The sequence below is a fragment of the Orcinus orca genome, chromosome 4 (assembly GCF_937001465.1).
Source record: "Orcinus orca chromosome 4, mOrcOrc1.1, whole genome shotgun sequence".
NCBI classification, from domain to species: domain Eukaryota; kingdom Metazoa; phylum Chordata; class Mammalia; order Artiodactyla; family Delphinidae; genus Orcinus; species Orcinus orca.
The window spans coordinates 86,603,615-86,630,846 of record NC_064562.1 but is presented as its reverse complement, the minus strand read 5'-3'; the positions used below and the strand labels follow the sequence as shown (position 1 = coordinate 86,630,846).

Here is a 27,232-nt window from a genome sequence, read left to right as displayed (position 1 = left end):
CATTTTGGTAAACAGCAATTACATTCTCCAATCTAGCAGAGTTAGAAAATTTGGATGCCTCCCTCTCTCTCTACATCAAATGAACTCAGTTAATTCTATCTCAGAATCTCTACCAATCACTCCTTCATCCCTATTCGCTCCAGTGACTCCTTCAGGCCCTTACTGTGTCTCACCTAGATTATAACATAGAAGACTCTCCTCTCTCTGCCTCTGTTTCTCTCTCATTACTTCATCCACTTTCCTCTTCAATTCATTTACACACCATTGTCATAGTAGGCTTCCTAAGGAAAACCTGTGTTATTTCCTTACAATCACTTCTGCACGGAATGATAGTGAAACAGTAAGTAGCAAAGACCCTATCCAAGGTCCTTCAGAAACTTGGCTGAAATTGTTCTTTCCATATATAACACCAGCCAATTTTTCTCCTCCTTTCCCCAGATACTTGCTATTTTCTGATATAAAATATTTATAAAGCCTTAATTTATGTGCACAATTTGAAAAACAATATGAAAATCAAAAAAAATAAGTCACAGAAGACTTAAAAAACTAACTGAAACGTGAATTCCAAGCTGTATTTTCCACTGTAGACATGTTGGGGCACCATTTTAGTTGGTTAATAGCAACTCTGGAGATCCAGATCCTTTGTTAACATCATGTTAAGTTGCTCTAAGTTTGTGTGTGTACCTGTGATAACTATTGAACTGATATTAAATATTTATTAATGGTATTACTGTTAAAAATGCTCCAACATATCAGTAACTCTGAAACAGAATTTAGAGGTCATAAAAATTATTGTTTATATATATAATTTTTAAATTTATGATTCCCTTTCTTATGGGCTGAATTGATATTTAAAGTTCACATGTTGAAGTCTTAACCCCGAGTACACCCCAAAATGTGACCATATTTAAAGATAAAGTCTTTAAAGAGGTAATTAAGTTAAAGACAGGTCATTAGAGTGGGCCCAAATCCAATATGACTGGTGTCCTTATCAGAAGAGGAGATTAGGACACAGACAGGTATTGAGAGAAGACCATATGGAGACACAGGGAGAAGATGGTCATCTATAAGCCAAGGAGGAAGGCCTCAGAAAAAACCAACACAGCTGACACCTTGATCTCGGACTTCTAGACTCCAGAACGGTGAGAAACAAATTTCTGTTTATGCCACCCCCTCTACTGTACTTTGTTCTTGCAGCCCTAGCAAATCAATAGACCCTTGAAATATGTTTAAAAACATAAATACAATAGTTGCAGATTACTGTACTATGCAAGAATGTAACTTCCCTATTATACATTCCCTTGTATGGGGAAATGAGCCTCCATTTATATGTTTTTAATTATGTGTGCTCTTCAGAAACCCTTGCCTCAAGTAAAACGCTGAGGTTCTAATCTTGGCCATTTTCCTCTTCTGAGCATTAACTCAATGTCATACCTTTTTACTCATTCACCCTCGCTCAGCAGAGTTTAATGGAGTGGTTAAGGGTGTAGACTCTGGAGCCAGTCCACCTGGGCTCACAGCCCACTTCATCACTAACTCTGTGACTTTTAGGCAGTTACTTAAAAAGCCTGGGCCACATTTTTCTCAGATATGTGTACAGTAGAAACAATCATAAGAGTACTTGCATTAGAGGGCTCTGTAAGAATTGAGTTGATATATACAAAGTGTGTAGAATAGTATTGGGAATATAGTAAGTACAATTATGCTAGCAATGATCCCTCTGCTTGATTAGGCTCCAGTTATCTCTTTCAGAAAACCTTTTTATCCTTCAAGGCCCAGAAAAAAAATGATACCTCAACTTTGAAACTTAGAGTGACTCCACTTCCCCTTTCTTCCCAGGTTGAATACTAAATGATCTTGTGTTGTCAAAGGTATTGTAGAGGTTTGAGCTTTGGTTTTTAATCTGAATTCAAATATAGATTTTTTTCCATTTACCTATTATACAATTTCAGACAATTTGCTTAATTTGTCTGAGTTTGCACATCTAGTACATTACATGACAGGCATGCTCAGTATTTTTCTAATAAATACATATTTCATCTTGGGTCTGGGAGGATAATGTCAACCACATAAGATATTACAGTATTCCCAAAGTGTGAGACTAATGGAGGTACCAAGATAATTTTAGGCTGAACATAGACATGGCCTTAAGGACACTGAATCATACAGAGAAAATTCTTCTTTCAATTTTACTTCAATACTGCTGATTAGGTCAAGAAGAATTATCTCAGTTTGGTGCTATGTTTTAAAATTCTTTAATGCTTATTCATCCCCATTTTTAATCAAGAGAGATTCTGAGCCTTTATCAGGTAACATTTATTTAGAATTGAATCACATTTATTATTAATTATACTTATTTTTACTTTGAAATTTAGGACAGGTCACAGTGCTTTTTCCATTTATAGAAAATGATACAAATTTTTCTTTTTAAAATAAACTCATTCAAGTATAAAAGGTAAGTTGATTTAAAGAAAAATATCACTTAATAATAGTGGTATGAGGACATGGTGAAAATCGAGGATAATATTAAAATTACTGAAATTTGGGCAACACTAACTTATATGAATTATTAGAAACGATTGTGTTCAATACATTTCAAGGTGGCTATTAAGTTCATTCTGTAAGATGACAGTAGCAATTAGTGATGTATCAAGTATTGTTTTACAGTAGTCCCCAAAAAAACTAGAAACAGTACAATGGTGAACTCAACACAGCTGCTGCTTTTCGTCTGTACCAGACCCTGGATATTGCATAAAAGCCCACGGGAGATAGTGGGAGACAGACACTAGATGTGGTATACAGGTCTCATTATCTCTTATCATTATCCTCCACCTTAGAGCTCTGCCTGCCCCACAAGGTAAACACTGTTGAAGTGGTAACCCGAAGGTGATAGAGACTGAGGGCTTTCAGGATGTAATTTTTTTCCTCCTTCACTTCTGGCCCAAACTTTCCTAGGATACATTATTGCAATAAATTTTACTGCCCGTTTCCATTCGGATGCACTTCAATACTAGCGATACCGCAGATAACATGGAGAATACACCTCAGCTTCCAGATTTTAAAAGTTACTCTCGTACTTTACCACTTGGTAGGTTAACCCCCAAGGTTTCGCTAAGAGAACTGCTAACACTGCCCGCCAGAGCTTCCCTCACGTGACCTCCTTAGACCTCCGCGCGGAGGCACGCTGACGTCAAGACGTCATGCGACGTCCGGACGTCAGCGAGTCGCCAAGCGTCTTGGGCGTCCTGCCGGGGCCTTTAGTTGGGCCGTGGTTCGCAGCTTAAGTCTTCCTCCCTGCTTCCGAAAGTGTGTTTGAATCCTGTCTTTCAGCTCCTAGCGGGGGCGTCTTGGAGGAAACGGAGCCGGGGGTGATGGCGCCGTCGCGTCTCGGGACCCTCTCCTGACGATTCTGTTGCGCGGGGGGATGTGGACGCTTGCGGGTCAGGGCTGCTGGCGCAGACGCGCGCTGGCGGCTTGGGCCACCCGGGCGGCGCGTCGCGCGCTGCCCGGGCCTCGCCCCGCGCCGACCCGGGGAGCTGCAGCCGAGTCCAAGACTCCGGACAGGAGCTACAGCTCTGCGGACCGCAAGGTGACCGCCTCTGAGTTTCTCGTCAGCCAAGTTTTAAAACTTGGGAGGGGGCTTATTTTGCTACTGTTGTACTTGTTGGGTTTGGATACTTTTTCAGTTTAAACACTTCTAATCCTAATGCCTTCGCCCATTTTATGAAGATAAAAATTATACACCAACATCCATATTAAATTACTTATAAGTAATTTGGGAATTTGGGAATGTGTCGGCCTTCCTAGGACTACCTGTGAACGCAGGCTGCGCTTCTGAGAAGGGCGCGGGCTCCGCTCGGGTTTCTGACTCCATTGCTCACCAGTGTGACCTTGGGCAAGTCATGCCTTAACTTTCCTCATTGGTGATATCAGAACTCTTTTATTGTTTATGCGAGGTGCTGGTCTCAGCATGTATTTAATTTAAAAAACCTGCTGGGGAAGCTGCTCGTTCCATTTTCGTGCAACTTTTTAGCCATGGGACTTGGGCAAGTTACCTGACCTTCCTGTGACTGTTTCTAACGTTGTTGAATGAGATGCTCATAAAACTCCGAATGGCTGTTTGTGAGGCTTGCGCGGTGTAAGGCACAGACCTTTTAGCCCAGTACCTAGACTGTAAGGAGTGCTGGGTATGCCTTAGCTTCTGTTTGTTTTATTATTTCGTTTAGCCTCAGCCGGAGCAGGCTTGTGCAGTTCTGACTATTCCTGTGGTTGGAGGAGGTGGGGCTCCAGCGACTCTTAAAAACTGTACTGTCTGATAACTGTGAAGAGATAACAGTTTAGGCAGTAAAGTAACTGAATGCAAGTTGTGAGTAACTGCGGATAAAAAAGACTATAATTATTCGGTTTTACCCTTTCCTAAAATGCCTGTGGAATGTAAAATGGATTTATGTTGCAATTCCCAGATCTTAAAAATGGTGCAGGACTGTATATCTTTTGAATTGAATGGTGGGGGCGGGGGGAATCCACGGGGCAAACAAATCAGGTTTAGTTTTTTTTGCAGAATTCCTTTCAGGTGTAGTTGCAGTCTTATTGTGCGCCTTGTATTGGAGCACTTACAAAAAAAAGGAAACTTAAGCTCACGAGAGTTGTGTATTTCATTGTAATTTCACTTTTTTTTGCTGGTTAGGAGATAAAAATTTGATTGGAAAAATGAAATGTTTTGAGTACAAAAAACTGACATATCTGCTTAAATACCAGTTTTTAGCAATTTGCAGTGAGTCTTAGTAAAACAGTAAAGGTGTATGCAACTAAAAATCAGAAGTTAACTTTTCAAAATATTTTAAGAATTAAAGTGATAAAAAAAGAGGCTTTTTTCCCTGATGTGGTCATATTTTTTCCTTCTCTCTCTCCAAAGAAGTTGTCAAATAACAAAATCATCTAAATTAAACTTCTGAAGGCTCTACTAGGAGCACAGATTTTTAAGTAGACTGTTGATTAAATGTGTGATCGGGGCGAAAACTTTTCCTTTTATTCTTTCAGCTTCTCTGTAGCTTTTTTGTTTCAAGAGATTTTGTTAGACCAGGTGCTCCAAGGCAGTGGTAGCATTGGTCTGAGGCCTGTTAGGAACCGGGCCGCACAGCAGGAGGTGAGGTCCAGCAGGGGGGAAGCTTCATCTGCCGCCGCGCATCGCTCCCCATCACTCGCATGGCTGCCTGAACCTCCCCCTGCCCCCCATCCATGGAACAATTGTCTTCCATGAAACCGGTCCCTGGTGCGAAAAAGGTTGGGGACCGCTGCTCTAAGGCTGTAGAGGAGTTCTACGTATCTTGTGTTCTCCATTCATGAAAGTACATTCAGTTCCTCATTGGCCCTCGAGTGATGGAAATATTATGAGACTTTTATTTAGCTATATGGTCACCTTTGACAGTGAAACCAATGTTTTTGATGGTCCTGTTGTAATCCATTGCTTGTAATACGACTTTAGCCATATGTCTCTTTACTGTTAGAGGAATAATATAAACAATATAAATGCTATAAATGAAATTGTTCTAAGAAGACTAAAAGAACATTCTTTAATTTAGTATACTTGTTTCATATTGTGCACAATTTATACTCATAAATGTAATATGTCTCTCCCCTTTCTAGGAAAAAATTGATATGTCTAGATTCTCTGTTGAAAACACTAGAAATTTCAGTATCATTGCACATGTGGATCATGGCAAAAGTACTTTAGCAGACAGGCTCCTGGAACTAACAGGTATTTTCATTTTATATTCTATACCTAATTAATGGCAATGAATAATTGATAATTTTACCATGCTTTTTAAAAGTTTGGTTTTAATTGTATATGCAGTATTGTCTCTTTTTAAAAGCTCAGAAATATCAATAAACATTTGTATTTATAGGGGCAATTGATAAAACAAAAAATAATAAACAAGTTCTTGATAAATTGCAAGTGGAACGAGAAAGAGGAATCACTGTTAAAGCACAGACAGCGTCTCTCTTCTATGATTATGAAGGAAAGCAGTACCTTTTAAATCTCATCGATACACCGGTAAATTTAATATCAATTTTTTCTCTATTGTTAAAGTCAGCCTTGTATTAATACTGCAAACAAATCCTTTTTTCAGGTTTTGAACTGAACATTAAACACCTCACTTTGCTTTTTGTTTTCTCAGTGTTCTTATGTTAGTGTCAGTTGTTTCACAAGCACAGGCTAAAAAAGAAACCTATTAACTTTTTATCCAGTGGAGTCAATATATTTACCATAGTGCCCCTCCCTAAGAAACATTTAAACTCCAACACTTAGAGGCATTAATATTTTTTGTTTCTCAGGGCCATGTTGATTTTAGTTATGAAGTATCCAGGTCACTCTCAGCTTGCCAGGGTGTTTTACTTGTGGTGGATGCAAATGAGGTAGGTACTTTAATTTTATATGATGTGATATGCTACTTGGTTGTTCCAGGGTTTTCCTTAAAATGCTTTGGGAAATAGAATTTTTGTGTTTGAAGAAAATAAGATTTATTTTATTACTTAAAGTTATGTTTTGGTCCTGTTAATTTGAAGTTTTATTACACTAAAGTTGTCTGTGAAGTTGACTAGTTCATTCTTTTAAAAATGTTAAGAGAAATTGTTCAAGAGATTTTTGAAGTATGTCATGTTATATATACATCCTACCAAAAAAATCTCAATTTTAAGCAGTTCTTAATCTGAGGTTTCAATTTTTTAGCAGAACTTGAAAATAAATCTTTATTTTTGAGGTCATTTGGGGTGTTTTTAAGGTAATAATTTGGGAAGTGTTAGGTTTAAAGAAACATGTCAATAACATTACCAAGTTCTCTGGTATAAATATAACCATAATAACATATTGAGATGAGAATATAATAGCTATGATATACTATTTAAAGTAAGCTTTTGATATGTTTCAGTTTCTCACAGACTCTTCATTCAAAACCCAAAGATTTTTTTGTTGTTGTGTTAAATCTTCCCTGAGCCTGTCAGGGAGAGTCAGTCTCTACCTTACATACATATACTGGGCTTTACAAAATGTGTCACAAGAGTCCTTTGGGAGGCTTAGAGGTCTTTAAGGATCTGTGTTTTACTACTTTGTCTCCAAAGCCTAATACAGTGCCCTCTAAAAAACATTTCATGAACTGAAAGAAATTTTCACAGGGAATGATCCAGATGCATGGAAGTATAGATACCATAGTTTGCCTTGTACCTTTGCTTTTGATGAGGATGTGTGGAATGGTCTTGAATTACAACTTTTGCCATAAATGGTGGAATGATCATCTTAGTGTCTTGTGTCTTGTTATTTCCAGGGTGTTCAAGCCCAAACTGTAGCAAACTTCTTTCTTGCTTTTGAAGGGCAGCTATCGGTAATTCCAGTCATAAACAAGGTAATTTGTTAGCACAACAGTGCTATTTATTATTTTACTTTGTAAACTATATAAAGGAAAAGTCAAAAATCTGCGTGTAAGTTTTGACTCCCCACAAACTTAACTACTAATGGCCTACTGTTGACCAAAGCCTTACCAGTAGCTTAAACAGTCTCTTAATGCATACTTTGTATGTTATATGTAGTTATATGTATTGTATACTATATTCTTACAATAAAGTAAGCTAAAGAAAATAAAATGCTAAGAAAATCATAAGGAGGAGAAAATATATTTACAGTACTCTATTTATCAATACCCTAAGTTTATGTCATCTGTTTATAAGGTGAATCATCTCTCAGTACTTACATCAATATTGTCTTAGGTGATACAAAACACCGTAGATGTTATATGTATTACTGACACCAGACATCAAAAAATTAAAACATAATGTGAAAAAGAACTTCATATTCATTTGCAGGTATAATGATTCACACATTGATAATGAAGCAGAAATATGATTGCTTTATGGTATGATACTGTATGTGATTGCTTCATGGAAACCTAGCATATACACTAATGAATGAATCCTTATAAAGTTTTTATGGCATACAGTATTACAGTCACATTTATAACAGTATTGGAAACATTGCTACATTTTAAAAAAATATGCTTATATATAATTATAGGCTGATATGCAGTTTCTCCAGTTATGAGAGGCATACTGTATGGTAATGTAATTCTTTGAAAGCAAAGTTATAAAACAGTAAGAAAAGCAACACATTATTAATTTTATGTTAAATATCACTCATCTTATGCCTTTGCTAGGGATAGGCTATCCACTCAATACAAGTCTTGCACATGATGTTCTACAAGTGTATTTTTACATATTTATTGAAAAAAAATCTGCACACAAGTGGACCTGTGCTGTTGAAACTCTTGTTATTCAAGGGTCAGTTGTATATTGGTGGGATTTATTTCTTTGAATTGCATATGATAAAATTGCAGCTCAAGCTCCTATACCCTGGCATGTAGTTGAGAAGATGGTCTCCCTGACTTACATGGAGTGATGGGGGGCTGTTTCTGTAGTAAAGGGCAGGGCAGGCACAATAGTGTTGGACTAAACCATATAAAGGAAAAGAAAAGGACCTTATGAACTAGGATGAAATAGTGTAACACAGGACACTTAACAGTTAAGTGCTAAATTGAGCAGTGTTGATAAAGCTTACTTTTATATTTTAAAATTAATAAATTAAGAGTCTTAATTAAAAATCTGCATGGCATTCAGTTTTATTTTTTGATATTGAAGTTAGGTTTAAAAGAAGCAAGGTTGCTTATAGGTAAGACAGTTTGTTTTTATAAGTTATATCTAACTTATAAAATCGGTTTACATGGTGTTACTGAACTCTTCTGCCTTGAATAGCTAACTGCCTCAGTTTCATGCTTGCTCTGCTGTCTGCCTATTTTCAGTGGCCATGCTTGTTAAAATTATATTGCCTTTTTCTAGATTATTCTTATTTTAATACTTTTGAAAATAAAATCATAAAGGGGTCAGTTAGCTTAAAAGCAGGTATGCTTTTATCTATCTCCAAATACCACTAATAAATAATACATTTTAATTTAATTATATTAAGACATAATGAATTTTTCTTTTTAAGATAGATCTGAAGAATGCTGATCCTGAAAGCGTTGAAAAACAAATTGAAAAGGTGTTTGATATTCCAAGTGATGAATGTATTAAGGTAAAATACTCTTTTTTTTTAGAAGACTTGGTTTTACTTTCAAAAATCTCAGGTAATTGGCCTAAGTATATTATTATCTTACAGTTCTACAAAGTTCTTTTTACTGATATTTCATTTGATCTTTGCCAAAAATCCCTATTATATGGTTAGGACAGATAGAAATTACTCTTATGATACAGTTGAAAAGACTAAGAGTCAAAGATTTTATCACTTTCTTAAGGTTATAGACCTAGTTAGCTAATGTGCCAGGACTAAAATGTAGGCCTCCTGCAACTCTTTATAGTATTATTTCTTGTATGCCATTTTGCCTCTATGGAAATATTCTCTTTGAAGAGCAGGGTCAGACTAATTTTAAGGCATATGTACATATCATTCTTGGAAATAGATTTTATTTATATCAAAGTTGATACTATTTTAAATTTGAATTTTTAAATTTACCTTTTAAATGGTGCTTTGGGTGTTAAATAGCCATCACTGAACTGTGCTGTGCTACATGCTTGTGTAGTAAGTCTGTCAGTGCAGTAATAGAATGTTTAGCTTCCACTTTCAATCTTGTTTGAGTTTTGAAAAAGCAAGTTTCAGCTGATGAAGTGGGTTTTTTTGTTTTTTTTTTAATTTTAACACATTGGATGATTATATAAACTTGGTAATAACGAGAAAAAGCAATAATTTTTTTTCTTGGATATATACGTAGAATTTAATGGTTTTTATTATGAAGAGGGACCTCATTGTAAGGCAGTTCTGAAATTATGGTATCATGACTTGGATTATGTTATATTGAAGTATAATTAACTGTTCAGATTTTAATAAATATTTACAAAATTCATTCATATACTTAATTTGGTGTGTGCCAGCTAGGGATAATAGCAGTGAACAGTACAGGCAAGACCTCTGTCTCGTGTTTATATTCTGCTTGGGGAGGCACTCACTGAATAAGTAAAAAGAGAAGTAAGTATAGTAATTATTGAATGAGACATATGTTATCAAGGAAATACATTAACGGAGTGTATTGTTCCAGGTGGAATTACCATACTTAACAATGAAAAAAGTCTTTTTCTCAGAGAGGAGCTGTGATGCAGAGTAACTTAGGGAATTCTTCTCTGATGAACTGAGACTTGAAGAAATGAAGAGTTGGGAGAAATGCATTTCTGGAAGAGGAAGGAGCAAGTGTAAAGGCTTGGCATGTTTGGCAAGGTTTGGCATGTTTAAGGAACAGAAAGAAGGCAAGTTAGATGAAACGGCTTTGTAGGTTAGGTGGGAATCAAGTCATTCTGGGACTCTTGCTGTGCTAAAGGGTTTAAAATTTTTAAGATAATGAAAGAATTTTAAAGCAAGAGAGGAAAATAAGCTGATCATTCAGGTTGCCTTATAGAGAATGGATTAAAAAAGGGTAAGAGGAGATATGGGGAAACCAGCTTGTAGTAGTAGCCCAGGTGCAAAATGGTGGTGGCTAAGTATGTGCTGCTGATGTTGAAGAAGTGGGCAAATTTGATGTGTATTTTGTGGATACTGTAGATTTTGCTGGTGTGTTACGTGTAAGGAAGTGAAATAAAGAATCGAGGGTTTGGATTTGAGCAACTGGTTGAGTACTGGTATTTGTTAATATGGAGAGGACTCGGGGAGGAACAGACATAGTGGGAAAATGAAAAGCTCTGTTTTGGACATAGTGGGTTTGAAATGTCTGTTAGACATCCAAGTAGAGATATTGCATAAATCTACAATTCTGGCATTTGTGGAGAGGGCTGAGTCGAAGATATTTAAAAGTCTCTAGCATGTATGTAGTATTGAGGCCACAGAAATGGATGCCGTTTCCTAGGGAGGAAGTGTAGGTAGAAAAAGAGGTCCTAGAAGCCAGACTACACTACATTATTATCAATTTGTAGGGGGTTTTGAGTAAGAATTTGAGAAGTATTAGAGAGTAGGATTCAGAAGAGGAGGATGCAAGGATTGAGTTTTCAGAGAGGTGAGAATATAGATTGTAACAAGAGAGAAGGCAAAGAGGTTGTGTACACAGGTGCAGATGGATTTGTATGTTTGGGTAAAGGAGTTTTTGATGTTTTCTGTTTCCTTAAATGAAGTAAGAGGCAACCGTATCTGAGAGTGAATTGGCCATAGGGAAAATGTGTAGATTGAAAAGGAAGGTGGTGTGAATTATCTTAATGAGCGACAATGTGAATTTAGTAAGGGATGTGTCCTGGGACTACCAGGAAATGTTAACTGCACATTGAGATCTGTGGTCATGAACTTACAGAAACCAACCAGACCAGTTACTTGACTTTTCTCCAGCAATGTTAAGCTGTTCTGATTATAGGCATAGAAAAGGCACATAGTTGGATGCAGTCACAGTTGAGGTTTTACCAACTGCTTAGGATAGAGAATAAAAAGTAGTTAAACAGAGTGATCACAAACAGTTGACCCTTGGAGTCTCAGCTGTGAAAAGAGGCAGGGGGGTGAATGGATAATGAAAAAAAAAAGTAGCCTATTCAGTGGATTAGAGGTTGTGATCTTAAAGGATTGTTGCAAAGAATGTACTAGAGTCTAAAGCAGTGGTTCTCATTAGGGGGTAGTTTTGCCCCTAGGAAACATTTGGCAATGTCTGAAGTCCTTTTTTGTTGTCACACTGGGGGATGGATGCTACTGGCATCTTGTGGGTAGATGAGAATCCATGGATACTGTTAAGCATCTTACAGTTCATAGAACAGCCCCCCAAACAAAGAATTATCCAGCCCAAAATGTCCTTAGTGTCGAGTTGAGAAACTCTGATCTAGAGGGACTTTAAAGGGTAAGAGGAAGTATTCATGGAATTGGGTTTGAAATAAAGATTTCAGAGATAAGTTCAATTACTGGTAATGACAAAGGTGAGTCAAATGCACATGTGTTTTGAGTCTTTTGACCTGTATTTTCAGTGTGAGAACAATAGTAATAATATGCCCTACAGTATGCCCTACCTGTATGATATCCACAAATACTGCTTATTCACACAGCAACCTTGAGGTTTAGGTAAAATATGAAAAATCAGTTCATTTATCAGATGAAGAATTTGAAGCTTAAAGAAATGTGTATTGTTTGAAGTCATTTATTACATGTGGAGTGATGATTATAACCCAGATTTTTTTGAACTCTTAGTCCACTGTTCTTTCAATACCATAATCAGAATGCTTTTGTAATTTAATACCAGAGAATCACCTAACTGTAATGGAAGGGCAGTTGTTGATATGTTATATGCTTTGTGCTTCCTTTTACCAAGTTCTTCAAGCAAATTGATAAATTTTAGAGTTCTTTTTCCCTTCTAATTATAAAGCTCAGTCACAAGGATAGAAAAGTGAAGTCTTAACTTTTTCAGTGTTTGTTTCACATACATATTTTTAGATTTCTGCTAAACTTGGAACGAATGTTGAAAGTGTTCTTCAGGCAGTCATCAAAAGAATACCCCCGTATGTATTTTGCTCTTTTTATACTATTTGTTTAACAGTACAAGGTCCATCAGTTTGATCTGCTATTTTAGCTTAGTAGCTATGGCAAATGTACTCTTTGCAGTCAGTGAGAATAAATTTTTAATTTATTTTTAGTAACATATAGAAGGCAAATACAGTATAGAAAAATAAAAGAAAAAAGGATGATAGAGATCTCTTAACAATTATTGCAATAGACTTGAATACATTGGTAATTATTGTTTTTTCTTAATCCTGAACAAATATATTTAATCAGTTTCATAAGTAATTTAAAAACAGTCATTTAAAATGTATTTAAAACTTGAGGTCGAATTAAAACTAATATAGGCATTATACCTTATAGAAACGTCCTTTTATTTTAGCTGTCAGTTAATCAACTGTACTAGAATAAATTAAGCATAATATTTGAGTTAAAAAGGTGTTATATTAAGATTTTAATTTATTTATTATTTAAATTTAATTTATTAGTGTTCTTTACTTATTTTTAATAGTCCTAAAGTGCATCGCAAAAATCCCTTGAGAGCTTTGGTATTTGACTCCACCTTTGACCAGTATAGGGGTGTGATTGCCAATGTAGCATTATTTGATGGAGTGATTTCCAAAGGAGATAAAATTGTATCTGCGCATACTCAAAAGACATATGAAGTTAACGAAGTAGGAGTTCTGAATCCTAATGAGCAGCCAACTCACAAACTGTAAGTAATCTGCATTAGTAATTAAAAGACACTTGTATGTGTTTCTGTCACAGCCTTTCTTAACTTGGTGCGCTTAGAATGATCCCAATTTGATAACTTAGAAAAAAAACAAAACCTGATTATTGAATGCAACTACATAGTGAATCCTCTTTGAAAAAGAATCTCATGTGTGAGGGACAGTAGGGATTTGATGTATTTTTTTATTCCTTTTGACTAGCCACAACTAATTTTATATTCTGGTTGCAGACTGGGTCCAACATTGATGTACTTGATGAGACAGTGGAAGAGATAATTCTCTCATCCATATCCATGTCCATACTGGGTATCAATTTTTGACTTTTAATTTTTTTGTAATTAGATTTTTCAACATAAAATAGTGAAGAAAATTCGATAATTGTTTTCTTTAGTGTGGAATTCATGGTAAAACTTTGATTAACAAGAATTTATGGTGTTTGAGGTTAGCAAGGTAGTGTACATTATAAAACTGAGTTCTGAGTTCACTTATAAAACAAATATTTATTGAGTGCCTATTCCATTAGTACCCCAGATACTAAGATAGATTACCTTGGGCACATAGTTTTCTAAGGTCTTTGTTTCATCATTTGTCAAATTCAGGATATGAACCAGGTGACTATATAGGCCACAATTGATAGTTTAATGTTGTATGTCTAAAACTGCACTATTTTGTCATTTTTTTAGGTAATTGAAAGTCATAAAGTCTATTGTAATTTTCTCAAATATTTCTAAAATCTGTCTATATTCTTATTTAAGTATAGTTGATTTACAGTATTATATTAGTTTCAGGCATACAGCATTATGGTTCAGTATTTTTATAGATTATACATTAAGAGTTATTGCAAGATAATGGCTATAATTCCCTGTGCTATGCAAAGTCTGTCTATATTGTGTCGCATATATATTGACAATTACTGCATCTTTAGTAAAGATTTTTGTACCTCATCCTAAATGGAAATTATCATTTAGGAAGTTTGCTTTAAAAAAAAAAAAAAGCTACAACTCTGAAATCTTGGATTTGCTCTTCCTGCAAGAGGCACATGAAACAGATAATCAGATTTGTTGAGAGTTCACATTTTTTTGCTTGGTTAAAATTTTTCTTTTCTTTTTTAAAGGACATTTGTAATATAATTCACTAATAAAACAGATATTACAAGGAGCGTTTTATGTTTCTGCATTTATCAGTTTCACTGTTGTTTAATATGCAGGGGTGGGCAGAGTCATTAAGAAGGTCCCTAGGCTTATTGTATTGCAGAGGTCCTTGGTAATGGATTGTAAGGCATGGGATGTTCTTTTGCTGACGATTCTTAGAGTTGAGAATTGATATGTAGCACTTAGTTTCAGTTTGATGAGGTTTTGTTTGGAAAGTGTGATCATTTCCTAGAAGAGTAGAGCTGATTGTGAGTGTGCACATGAAACATGAAAACAGTAAATATTTCCATATAATAATTTTATTTAGATATGCAGGACAGGTGGGCTATCTGATTGCTGGGATGAAAGATGTCACTGAAGCACAAATAGGAGATACATTATATTTACATAAACAACCAGTGGAACCCTTGCCTGGGTTTAAATCAGCGAAGCCAATGGTATTTGCAGGTGAGGAGCGCACATATTCAAAGGATAAGGGCCAGTTTACTCTAAATTGAAATAAAATTTATTAGAAATACTCATTTTAAAGAGCAGCTAATTCCTGTTAAAATAACAGTTACTCTGTTTTTCTTAATTTTTTTTTTTGTGGGCGTGCTATTTACATAGCAGTTAATTGCATATGTATGGTGAAACTTTATGTGGGAGATAATTTCCTAAATTTTTTTAGGACTTCTTAAAAATTAACCTTTTAAACAAGCCCTCTGATATATTGGAAGAGCACAGTAATATGAACTTCCTTCTTGTTTCACTAGAGAGTAGGTCATTGTGTTTGAAATACTTTCCTAATTAGGATGTTTTTATTCCTGATTATCAGTGGACATTTACTGACTGCCTTCCCCTTAGCTGGCCTTTCTTTAATACTGTATTATACTAGTGTAGGCATGGCAGAGAAGAGTGTCACCTCATGTGTGCATAACTTCAGAACCTCTTATTTCTGCATTATATTACATACATTTGAAAAAGGAAGACCTGATTGAAGGTCATCTGGTTACTCTGTACCGGGTATCCATTCCTTGTTTTCTCGCTTTTGTATTTCTCATTGGGAATTATAAATGTTGTTTAACTCTCCCTGCCCCTGTTAAGACAAAGTCAGTCATCTGGATTTTGAAGAACTTAAGAGGTGAGGACTTGGGTTTGAGGTGAAAGAGAATCTGACGAATCAGTAGTTCTTGTTTTCATTTCTACCTCTGCTTTTTATCTGCTCATGGAATTTCATTTGTGGTTGTGGATGTCTTGCACTTTTGTTTCTTAAAATAAACACAATGTATTTTCCTGATAGGCTTAATTCCCATGGTTCTTTTTTGTTTTCTCTGTATTTTTTGCAAAAGCAAAAACATCACTTTGAGTGTGAATCTAGTGGTAAATTCAACGTTTATGAAACTTGCAAAATACTTTGAAGCCGATTTAACTTAATATTTATAGTTTTCTTAGCAAACCAGTATTTTGGTCAGTGAAATACAGAAAGTAATTTAAAAGCTAAGCGATTAATTTTGAACTTGGCAGCAGTGCATATTAGCTTTTCTAGGCAGCGTTTCACACGTGATAATTAGAAATCATTGTGTCCCCAGGAATGTACCCTATAGACCAATCTGAATATAATAACCTGAAGAGTGCTATAGAAAAACTGACTCTAAATGATTCCAGTGTGACAGTTCATCGGGATAGTAGCCTTGCCCTAGGTGCTGGCTGGAGGTAAGATTCAGTTATGTTGTAGTGTTCCATTTTTATTGAAAAGTAAAGTTTAAATGGTGTATTGCTCTTTAACATTTCTGAAGATAAGTTCATATTAGTGTAAAATGAACTAAACAATGTCTGCCTATTTCTCACTGTGGATTCATATTCTGTGGGTAAGTTTTAAAGCTATTTTACCAATGGAAGATTTTATCTTATTTAATGAATTTATGCTAGCATTTAATTATGATGTGATAGATTGAATGACTCTTTTGATTCCACTCCTCCCCCACAAAGTAGCAGTATATTCATCAAAGAAAATACAGCCCGTGGGACATAAACATTTTGGAGTTTGGCTTTTTCTCCCCCAGGTTAGGATTTCTTGGACTTTTGCATATGGAAGTTTTCAACCAGCGACTTGAGCAAGAATATAATGCTTCTGTTATTTTGACAACACCTACTGTTCCATATAAAGCTGTTCTTTCATCAGCAAAATTGATAAAGGTACTGTTGTGAGTCAGCATACAAAGGAAAACTCAATAAATGTATGTGGGTGTGTATGTGTGTGCAGAATACAAGAGAAATATTTTAGTACACCAGTAGCTGAATAGCTATTAAAACTAAATATTTCTTGATTAATAGTAATAAAAGTTGAATTACCTTATGATGGAGAAGTTACTTGAGAACTAATTTATGCAGTATTTTTCTTAACCTGATAAAACGTCCACATTATCAATACTAGTCTGTTACTAAGGGTAAAAAGTAGAGTTAGTTCTGAAAATACTGTTCAAAATTCAGCACAAAGATTAAGAGTATAATTTCGGTCATAAGTAATTCATCTTATGAAAAGTAAAGCATTCTGTCCTACGTGGTGGTAGGAAATTTAGATTTCAAGTTAACAGTAGAGACAATATTGTATTCAGTCTAAGTGGCAATCTATTCATTTTAAACAAATATTAACTGGCATCTGTAAATATTTTCCAACAAAATTAACTTGGGAAACTACTTACACTGCCTTATAAGGAGCAGATTAAAATGTATCCTTCCATCATATTTTTCTAAGTGGTGTACACAATGTGTTTTAGTAAACGTCAATAACCAGAATATATTAATGATGGTTATTAATGTTAAAGATTACAGTTGGAGAGTTTTTAATCTAAAGTGTGTTAAGATAATATTCTAACCTTTAAGAATTCTTTTGTGTTTATTCCAACACATTCAGTAACAGTAAATTCTAATATATATTATAAATAACAAATTTTAAAACATTGTAATTATTAAGATTTCTTTTTAACTATTGGTGATTTTTCTTATTTTTAGGAATACAGAGAAAAGGAAATTACAATCATCAATCCTGCACAATTCCCTGATAAGTCAAAAGTAACAGAATATTTGGAGCCTATTGTTTTGGGCACCATTATCACACCAGATGAATATACTGGAAAAATAATGATGCTTTGCCAGGTATAAATGTAATACTGTTTGATACAAAAGTAAACTTTAGTCTTCTCAAACAGTGGTACCCAGCTTAGGTTTTGAATTGTTTCTCTCGGCAGTGCACGTTGAATTTAACAAAAGAAATTTTCATAAAGATCTATATCTTTATATATTTTACCTATTTATACATGTAGATATACATATATATAATTACAGTATTTTGATTTTTAAATAAGAAAATAGAGCCAGAAGTTTTGATCATCTGTGTTAGTTTATTGAATTGATATTTTAGCCTAAAGGAAAGGAATTTGATGGCCTTTTAACTTGAGTAAAGTATAATTTCCTTTCGCCTTTTTGAGTATTTGAAATTGAGTATCATTTGAAAGATAATTATAATACTTTAGAGACCTTTGTTTGGAAGGTATTCCTCAGTTTGCTTTAGTTCTTGCCACATTGTAATAAATGATTTAATCCACAAATTTGATATAATCATAGTCCTTAAAAAGTACGTATTTGAAATATTCTGACATATATTGAAAAGAACTCTCAAATGACTAGTGGACTTGAATTTTAATTGTCTTGTCACAAAAAAATTTAACTTTAGTCGCTTAATTTCTCTGGGCCTAAATTTCTTTTATTTGTAAAATAAGAAATTAGAACTTTGACTTTATCTGTAGCTAATTTGATTTATTGTTAAATGAAATACTGTATAATGAAAAAAGACAAAGTAGTTTGATAAAGACAAAGGATTAAAAGCTTTGGTAGCAAATATATTGTAATTGAGATACAAAATGGTTCTTCCTGTATTATAAATATTGGTCAGATGTTTTTACTAGATCATTAAAAAAATATTCCTTCGTTTTGCCCATTCTTTAAAGTTGATAATTGACATCTTCCTATATCCATTAAATAAACCATTATTTGATTAGGTTATCATTCAATACATTTTTTATTCCCTTTTCAGGCTCGAAGAGCAGTTCAGAAGAATATGATGTATATTGATCAAAATAGAATAATGCTTAAATATCTCTTCCCTTTGAATGAAATTGTGGTGGATTTTTATGATTCTTTGAAATCTCTGTCTTCTGGATATGCTAGGTAAAAATTTAATGGGAAACTCTGATACTTAGACAATTTTTTATGAAATATTGACCAGCAAGTGTTTACTAATACTCCACTTATTTAATCTCAGTGATCTTGAAGATGGTTGAGAATCACACTGTAAGGTTAGAAAAGCTTGGAGCAAGCTTATAGGTGTTACAGAGTACTTGTAATTTGCTTAATGGAAGAATGAATTTCTTTGATTCATCAAACTATTACTCCTTTCTTTTTTTTTTTTTTTGCGGTACGCGGGCCTCTCACTGTTGTGGCCTCTCCCGGTGCGGAGCACAAGCTCCGGACGCGCAGGCTCAGTGGCCATGGCTCACGGGCCCAGCCACTCCGCGGCATGTGGAATCCTCCCGGACCGGGGCACAAACCCGTGTCCCCTGCATCAGCAGGCGGACTCTCAACCACTGCGTCACCAGGGAAGCCCCTATTACTCCTCTCTTAATGGCAAAAATTTTAGTGCCCTGTTCATGAGAGGAGTTGTACTCCTGTATTTCGATTAAAAATTATAATAATTTGAAAAAGCTACTATGACCTCAGTGACACTTTTAAAATGTATTTGTATGTTATGTAATCCTAGGAGCATCTGTGTACATTTGGAAAATAGAAGCACATATTTAGTCTGTAAAAAATGCTAGGTGTGCCCCTGTATTTGTGAACACTTCAATAACTTGGTCTTCTCAGGAATAAGTGGTCTGCATCATGAAAACCATTATCTTATCCCATAAAAGTACATGGAGGAACAGCCTGGTAAAACTGAAGAAAGAGTATAAGCATTGTGGGAGTATTTTTTGTTAAGGCAAATAACTCTAGGTGCCCTTAGTGTCCTAAAATCCTACATTACTAGATAGCATATACTAGGATATAAAGGAAATGTAAAATATAATGGGGAAGTTGATGGAAAAGTGAATGTTCACATCTGTAAAACATGCATGAATGTACATTCATACTTAAAATTAACATTCAAAGAAAGATCCCAACATTTTGAAGAACATGCTACAGTGACCTGGAAGTTTACTTTGTGAAATGAGCTTTTCAGTGAAGAGAGTCAGCATAACTCTTGATACAAAGGAATCTTCTTTATTTGTATTGAGAATTTATTTTTTCTAATACGTCACCGAATTTTTTTCCTATGTCTTCTTTCAGACAAGAGCTTGAGCAAATAAGTAGCAATGTAATTTAAAATAAACTGAATTGAGGCAGTAAGTTGTTAAACAATTACTATAATTTAAAGAATGATTACTAAGTGTTTATAACACTTTTAACAAAAGTCTGTGAATTCTAGTTTGCATTTGGGTACGACTTTCTGAGTTAAGTGGTCTTAAAAATCTTTTAGCATGGAAAATTAAATATATTTCACATTAAGTGAGAGAACATGGTTTATTTTGAACTATGTAAAAATAATTCCAGCTTCCAAAATTAAGGTAATTCTTATGTTCAAAAATACATGTGGATAATTTTTCATGTTCTAAAAAATTGAAATTCTAAGATTTTGGAGCATAGAAAATTATAAAGCTGTAAACAAGGTGGAAAGTCTAGGGACTAAGTCTATGTCTTATCTCCTCTTATTCTGCATAGTACTTAACATGGTACCTTTATATAGTATATGATTAATGATGTTTGTTGAAAAAAGAAAGGATTTTAGCAACACTTTAGACAGTAATCGGGTTTTAGAGAGTATTAGTGTCACTTAGTGACCTTCCTGCTGAAAACCTTTCGAAGCCAAACATTTGCAACTCTAGGCACCGGTTTGTTTTAAAATTAAGGCAGGGGCTTCCCTGGTGGCGCAGTGGTTGAGAGTCCACTTGCCGATGCGGGGGACACGGGTTCATGCCCCGGTCGGGGAAGATCCCACATGCTGCGGAGAAGCTAGGCCCGTGAGCCATGGCCACTGAGCCTGCGCGTCCGGAGCCTGTGCTCTGCACCGGGAGAGGCCACAACAGTGAGAGGCCTGTGTACCGCAAAATTAAATAAAATAAAATTAAGGCAGGAGGAATACACATGTTCTCGTCCATAATTGCAAAGACATGAAAGCATAATTGAAATTTTCTTTCTCATAAGACATCAGTTTTGTAAGTTAAACCTGTTTTGATTAGCACTTTAAGCTTTTGACCATATCGTTAATAGAAATAGTTGACACTAAATGCATATTGTGCTCAGCTAGGCTCTGTTCTTAACACTTTTTATGTACTAGGCTGTTCAAGTGCTTTACGTGTATTAACTCATTTCATTTTCAAAAAAGCCCTGTGAAGGTTCACACTGAAGAGCCATATATGAAGTCCAGAAGTCTCATTTATTAACGGCTGCTTAGCACTGTCATAGCATTTATTTAACTGGTAATAGAAAACTAGAAAGAAACCCAACTCATGAGTCTGAGAATGACTCACTAGAATGTACTGTTGTCTACAGCCAGCCAGCTGCTAGGAGGGAACATTGGGTAGGTGACATTTTCTTTCAGTGATCCATTTTCTTAGCCTGGCTTCACAGTTTTTTCCCCTTCCTTTAGTAGAGCATGTTCCCCTTGATTTTTGTACCTGATTTCATACATGTAAAAAGATGAGGACGTTTGTTCCTTACCGTGGTCATGTAGATCAGTTCATCTGAAATTTATATGTAACATTTTGTTTGAAAGTTAGATCTGTTGGGAAGGATATGGCAGGAGGTAGAAAAAAGATATTTTGAAAAGAAAAAAAATGTAGTCTCTTGGGAAATATAATGTTTATCTATCACTTTTCCTTGTTAGTTTTGACTACGAAGATGCAGGCTACCAGACTGCAGAACTTGTAAAAATGGATATTCTACTGAATGGAAATATTGTAGAAGAGCTAGTAACTGTTGTACACAAGTAAGTTGAATAGAAACTAAGCACAGAATGTGAAAGTACCCACTTTTTGACGTTTTCATTTAATTATTGGTTGCTCATTTTTATTTGACAGCTACATTTTGAAAACTTAATTAAAGGTAATTAAATTTCCATGTACTAGTTTTTCCTTCCATTCTTTTTCCATGCTTCTCTTTCCAAACTGTTAAAAGGAGAACAGAATTACAATAGCCAAAAATAGTAGTGTCATGGAAAGAAATGTTTCCCTTACCACATGAGACAAAGTAAAAGAAAATGTTTTTTAAACTATGATAAATTTAGAATTGAGAACAAAAAGTTTCTTATTTTCATTAAAACTTTTATAATAATGAAAAATGAAATCCCCTGTATGTTCAAGGAATAGTGGATTGGTTAAGATAAATTATGGGGCACCCATATAATAAATCTATTAAGCCATTAAAATTATATTGTAGAGTAATATTTGGTGATGTATAAAATGTCTATTAAGTAAAAAAGTAGAATATATCATAAACACTATGAACCAAACTGTAAAAAACAATTAAATATAAATATGTATGCAGAAAAATAACTACAAGGATGGATATATGTTTAACAAACATTCTAGAATGTTTTACAGTGGTATTCTATGGGTGAGGGAAGCCCGTCAAGGATGGTTTTTATTCTCTAATGTATGTTTTGCTAGATTTTCTGTAATTGTTAGTTTTGCAATCAGAAAGGTCATATACGATTCAGAGATTAAGTGATGCTTATGTTAAACAAGTTCCATTTGTATCTCCTTAATAGCCTTTACATTGACTATGCATATTAACTAGAAAGCTACTTTAAATATTCTTATTTAGGATATGTGAATAACTGCATTTTTTCTATCTCAGAGACAAAGCATACTCTGCTGGTAAAGCCATATGTGAACGTCTGAAGGATTCTCTTCCTAGGCAGCTGTTTGAGATAGCAATTCAAGCTGCTGTTGGAAGCAAAATCATTGCAAGAGAAACGTGAGTTGAAATTCATTTTTCAACCAACACTGGTTGGTTTTAGCAGTGATATACATAGAAAATGAAAGAATATTAAAAAACTTAACATTGTCCTAAACTTTATTCCTACTTATAGATACATTAATCTCTTAATTCTACTAAAGTGATGACTATTACTTTGAATTACTTATACGACACTTTTGGGTGATAATTATTTAGTTATTAATATATATGCTGTGAGGAGTTTTATTTCCATTTATTTTATTCAGTGACCCCACTGAATTTCATAGTTAATGAATTTCTATAAAGTTTTTATGGTTTTATCTCTTTAAGTAGATTATAAACTAATAGGAACTGGAATTAAAAAGGTGTTGGAGGTAATTCTTGCAAGAGACAAAACTAAATTATGATTTTTACTTGAAGCATTTAATATCACTTCCCCAGAGCCAGTCAGGTTGTAAATTGTAAAGGTGAGAGAGGAATGCTGGTATGATGTTAGGCTTCAGGGGTTTGCAGTAGTCTTGGGATAAATTGTAAGCCTCTGTTTGCAGTGAATTTCATTTCCTAACACCATTTTGCTTTAGTTATTTTGTGTTTCATAAATGCCCAGAGATTAGGCAGAGTGAAGTTTATTTATAATAGGGGAACATCCAGGAAAATGCAATTTAAAACAGTTAGCAAATAATCATTCAAACATAAATGTGCTGAGGTAGAGAATACCTTAAAGAAGACTTTTATACCTTCTTATGGAATACAAAAAAGTGGAGCTATTTTCAAATTTTGATCCTCCAAATTTCTCAGATACATTATAGAAATAGATTAGTTTATTGCTCCTTAAATGACTGTATTAAAATTATTTTGTTTTCCCTGAAATGGGTTTTGTAAAATATATCGTTCTTTATATTCCTAGTCACTCTTGACCCACATTCGGTAGAGTTAGTAATGAGATAATAACCCTTTTAGATTTTTTGGTAGTGGTAGTAGTAGTAGTATTTTTAGGTTGAGCTGGAAATGACCTTTTATAATTGTTGTAATCAAGCTCATACCATGCTTAAATTTGACCTCTTCAAGACTGCCCACAAGCCTTGACCTTTTTTTATTCTTAACAAAGTTTGTGTTGATATTCATGTTGAATTAATTTTCTATTTTATTCCAAATACATGAAAATAAATACAAGAGCATTTAAGCTATCTAATTATTTGCTTACGGCAATTTTATATAGGCGTGACCTGATCTCAATATGTTTACTGAAGGGGAGATTGATTTTGAAAATAAGTACTTTTAAATAGTATAAGTTATGTACTTATACAGAACTTTCTCGTTTACAGTGTGAAAGCCTATAGGAAAAATGTTTTGGCAAAATGCGTACGTATCTACATGTGTTCTATTTTGTAATATACCTATTTTATAAGTTTAGAATCAGAGGGGGTATAAATACATTGGTTTCCACTGTTGGTTTTTATAATACCTTTTATCTCATCTCCATGTTTTCTTTTTAAATAGGTAAATTTCAGCTTGACTTTAATAATAGCATACTCATTTTGATCACATTTTCCCATCTTATTTTTAAAATTTTCCTTATGTGCAACTATCTAAGAACATTTTTATAATAGTTATGATCAGGATAATGTTTTATTGTTTTAATTTATAAGGACAGATTTTGAAGACAATAACTATGTCTTACAATGGGAGTTGAAACTGAAATTGAAATCCATCTCTCCTGCATTACTTTGCCAAGTTTGCTGTTTCGTCTATTAAAAAAAAAAAGATTAAGTTATTATGAGAATTAAATGATAAATGCTTTTTCTAAATCCTTAGCATAGGGACTGACACATTTAAGCCTATGTGAGTCTCTGTATTAGACTACAGCTAAATCTAAAATTTCAAGCCCTTGAATCAGTAAGGAGATGGATAACTTTTCCTTGACATGCATAATGTTGTACTGGGTTTCCTTGAGGATCTTCATCTTCTTCCAAAAACAAATAAATAAATAAAGCCTTTATTCTTTTGAGAAGACAGTAAAATTAGGATCTGCTTGGGCGTAACTTTGGAAGTTACCCTTAGGAAGACACTTTGCAGGTGTCTACTTCATGGATAATAATTGTAAAGTTTTTGTAATTGTATTGATGTCTCTTGGTAATTGTAGGATTATTTTTCTGTGGAGTGATTTGGACTTGTAGTTTTTAAAAATGTTTTTCAGTATGGTGGTGATATTACCCGAAAAATGAAACTTTTGAAGAGACAAGCAGAAGGAAAGAAAAAACTAAGGAAAGTTGGCAATGTTGAAGTTCCAAAAGATGCTTTTATAAAAGTTCTGAAAACACAATCTGATAAATAATTGGTGGGAAAATATAAGGAATTTTCATAAATTAAAAATTGTGTATCTTTTATTTTTTCTTTGTAATTTATAATATGTTGAACACAACAGAATGAAAATTATAAAATTTGCTTGTTACTTTCCAGGTTTTCAGTTTTAAATAACCTCTTGGCTTTTCTTCGAAAGAGAGTCATGGGTGGATAAGAGCATAGATTCTGAAGCCATATTGCCTGGTTTCAAATTTCTGTTCCACCACTCACTAGGCAAAGTGACGTTGGCCAAATTACCCTCTCTTTGTGTGTTTACTCTTTAGTAAAATCAGGATTATACTATTACTTACCTCCATAGGCTGTGAAGATTAAATATGTTTACAGTATTCAGAAGACTGCATGACACCTAGTCAGTGCTCAGTGAATCTTAATTTTTCAAGCATATTCTTTACTCACACTAAAAGGCCCCGTACTTAAGATTCTATCTATTTTCAAGCCCAAGATACAATATTTTCATAATCACCTCAAGTATCAACTTGTTAGATGGATATATTTAGATATATATGAATCTGTTATTCAATATTCAAATAACAGCATCTAGACATGTGCTGTAGTTTTTCATAAAATTTTTACAAATGTTACTTTGAAACTAGACAGTTTACATATGCATATAAATTAAAATGATAGGGGCTGTCTTATTCTGAGAATTAAAATGCATTTGTGCAAAGTGATAGATGTTTGATATTAGCAGCAGCTGTTATTAATGACAGTTTAATAATGATTGCCTAGATTTCATAATTGAGGAGACTGAGTAAATAACTTAAGGTCACATAGCCAGTAAACAGTTGTGTTACTTTCAAAGCGTGTCTACTCAAGTCAATAAACAAACCAGAGGGCAGACTGTATTACAGTAAGATAAAATAATTTAGCCATTGATTTTTGTCCTTTACTTTGAATGAATTGAATGAGGTTAATGTCTTCTAGGGATAAGACTATCAGTGATAAATTTTATACAAGGTTGTTATATTATGAGATAATTATAAATTCAGATAGTGGGGATTTACCTAAAATTGTGTATGGGGGTTACATAACCTGTGGCTTATGAGATCTCATGACCAAAGTATCAATATTTTAGAAAATGGCAGTATTTTTGAAACTAGAAAAGCATTTTAATGTCATTTCTAAGACAAGATGTTCTACCATTATTGCCAGGGGAAAGTTACAAGTTGGTACCTGGCACATAGTATGTATGGTGTGTCTACTATTTAGTATTTGTGTCTTATTAGTATGCTTACAGTTTGGATACTTTTTTTTCCCCTTTAACCTCTGACTTTTTAGGAAAGTTTACTTGTAATAGTAGTACAAAAAGTATTTTCCAGATTTTTTAGCATACTCTTAAGTTCTCTCCCCTGGCCACTTTCCTAAACATGATTGAGAGTTGTGTATCCCCCAGAGGGCCTTATATTACTAAGATTTTTGTGTACGTTAAAATAATGTAAACTATTAGTATTAGAATAGCCACCGTTTATTGAGTTTAATATGTGACAGCCACTGTGCTAAGCTCTATAGACAATTCCCTCATTCAAACTACATGGCAATGGAGGTACAGGCACCATTACCATCCCATTTCACAGGGGAAGAAGCTCACACTTATGTATCAGTATTGTCCAACATCATCACAGCTCTTGACAGCTGGGATTCAAACAGTGGTTTCTTTCTCCAAACCCCAATTCTTAGCTACCATGCTTTATTGCCTCTTGTGGAAATATCTTCAATAGACTTAGTTTTTTGCTTAACTGCAGCTTAGCTCCTGAGTTAGGGAGTTAAAGTAGCAGGAACGCAGTTTGCTGTGGACCTTGAGTATATGGACTTCGAACTTACAGGGCAGTGATGGAAAGGAGATTTTGGACTGTTTCAGCAAGCACATTTAAAGCACAGAAATAACAGCTGAACCGTGCACCAATCTTTAGCTTTTTCACTAAACTATATGACCTTCTAAGGTAGTTTGCACTAACCAATACTTTATTACCAGGTGTGGGACTGGGAGATAATACTGATTTCACTTCCTGTTCAAAAACCATGTATAATACTTAAGGCTATTAGAAGTTCATTATCTAGAATTAAGGCAGCATATTTTATCTTAACAGTCCTATTTATTTCTAAATTTGCTATTTAAATGTTTTAAGGAACTTAGCTGTAAATACATTTCAATCACATAGGCAATGAGCAGGTATGTAAGTGATGCTTCTACTAGGTGGACTTACAGAAAGCAATATATGCAGAGAAAAGGAAGCATATTTTACTCCCCAAGGAGCAGAACTAAGAATTATAGGCAGAGACATTGTCTTTTAATTTAAATCTAATTGCATAATGACAACAAATAAAAAGTAAACGCAAGCTCATAGCTACTGTTAATTGTTAGAATCTTTCAGATGTATGTGTTCAATTTCACTGTTGGAAATAAA

The 27,232-nt window shown here is 34.3% G+C and overlaps 1 protein-coding gene across 5 annotated transcripts; it reads left to right on the top strand.

Annotated features, from left to right (window-relative positions):
• The first annotated feature begins 3,219 nt into the window (after positions 1 to 3,219).
• Positions 3,220 to 24,836, top strand: GUF1 (GTP binding elongation factor GUF1). 5 transcript variants are annotated; one of them, XM_004268309.3, is made up of 17 exons: positions 3,220 to 3,589; positions 5,647 to 5,758; positions 5,907 to 6,055; positions 6,337 to 6,417; positions 7,323 to 7,400; positions 9,035 to 9,118; positions 12,488 to 12,552; positions 13,062 to 13,265; positions 14,740 to 14,879; positions 16,001 to 16,124; positions 16,475 to 16,607; positions 17,424 to 17,567; positions 18,505 to 18,638; positions 21,391 to 21,492; positions 22,362 to 22,481; positions 23,789 to 23,825; positions 24,661 to 24,836. In XM_004268309.3, the coding sequence occupies exons 1-17, from the start codon at positions 3,425 to 3,427 to the stop codon at positions 24,796 to 24,798; spliced, it is 2,010 nt and encodes a 669-aa protein (XP_004268357.2). In that variant the 5' UTR covers positions 3,220 to 3,424; the 3' UTR covers positions 24,799 to 24,836. The 5 variants fall into 5 exon arrangements, with proteins under 5 accessions (XP_004268357.2, XP_033281388.2, XP_033281389.2 ...); XM_049709454.1 differs by lacking the exon at positions 3,220 to 3,589 and adding an exon at positions 4,168 to 4,187; XM_033425497.2 differs by lacking the exon at positions 23,789 to 23,825.
• Positions 24,837 to 27,232: the final 2,396 nt, after the last annotated feature.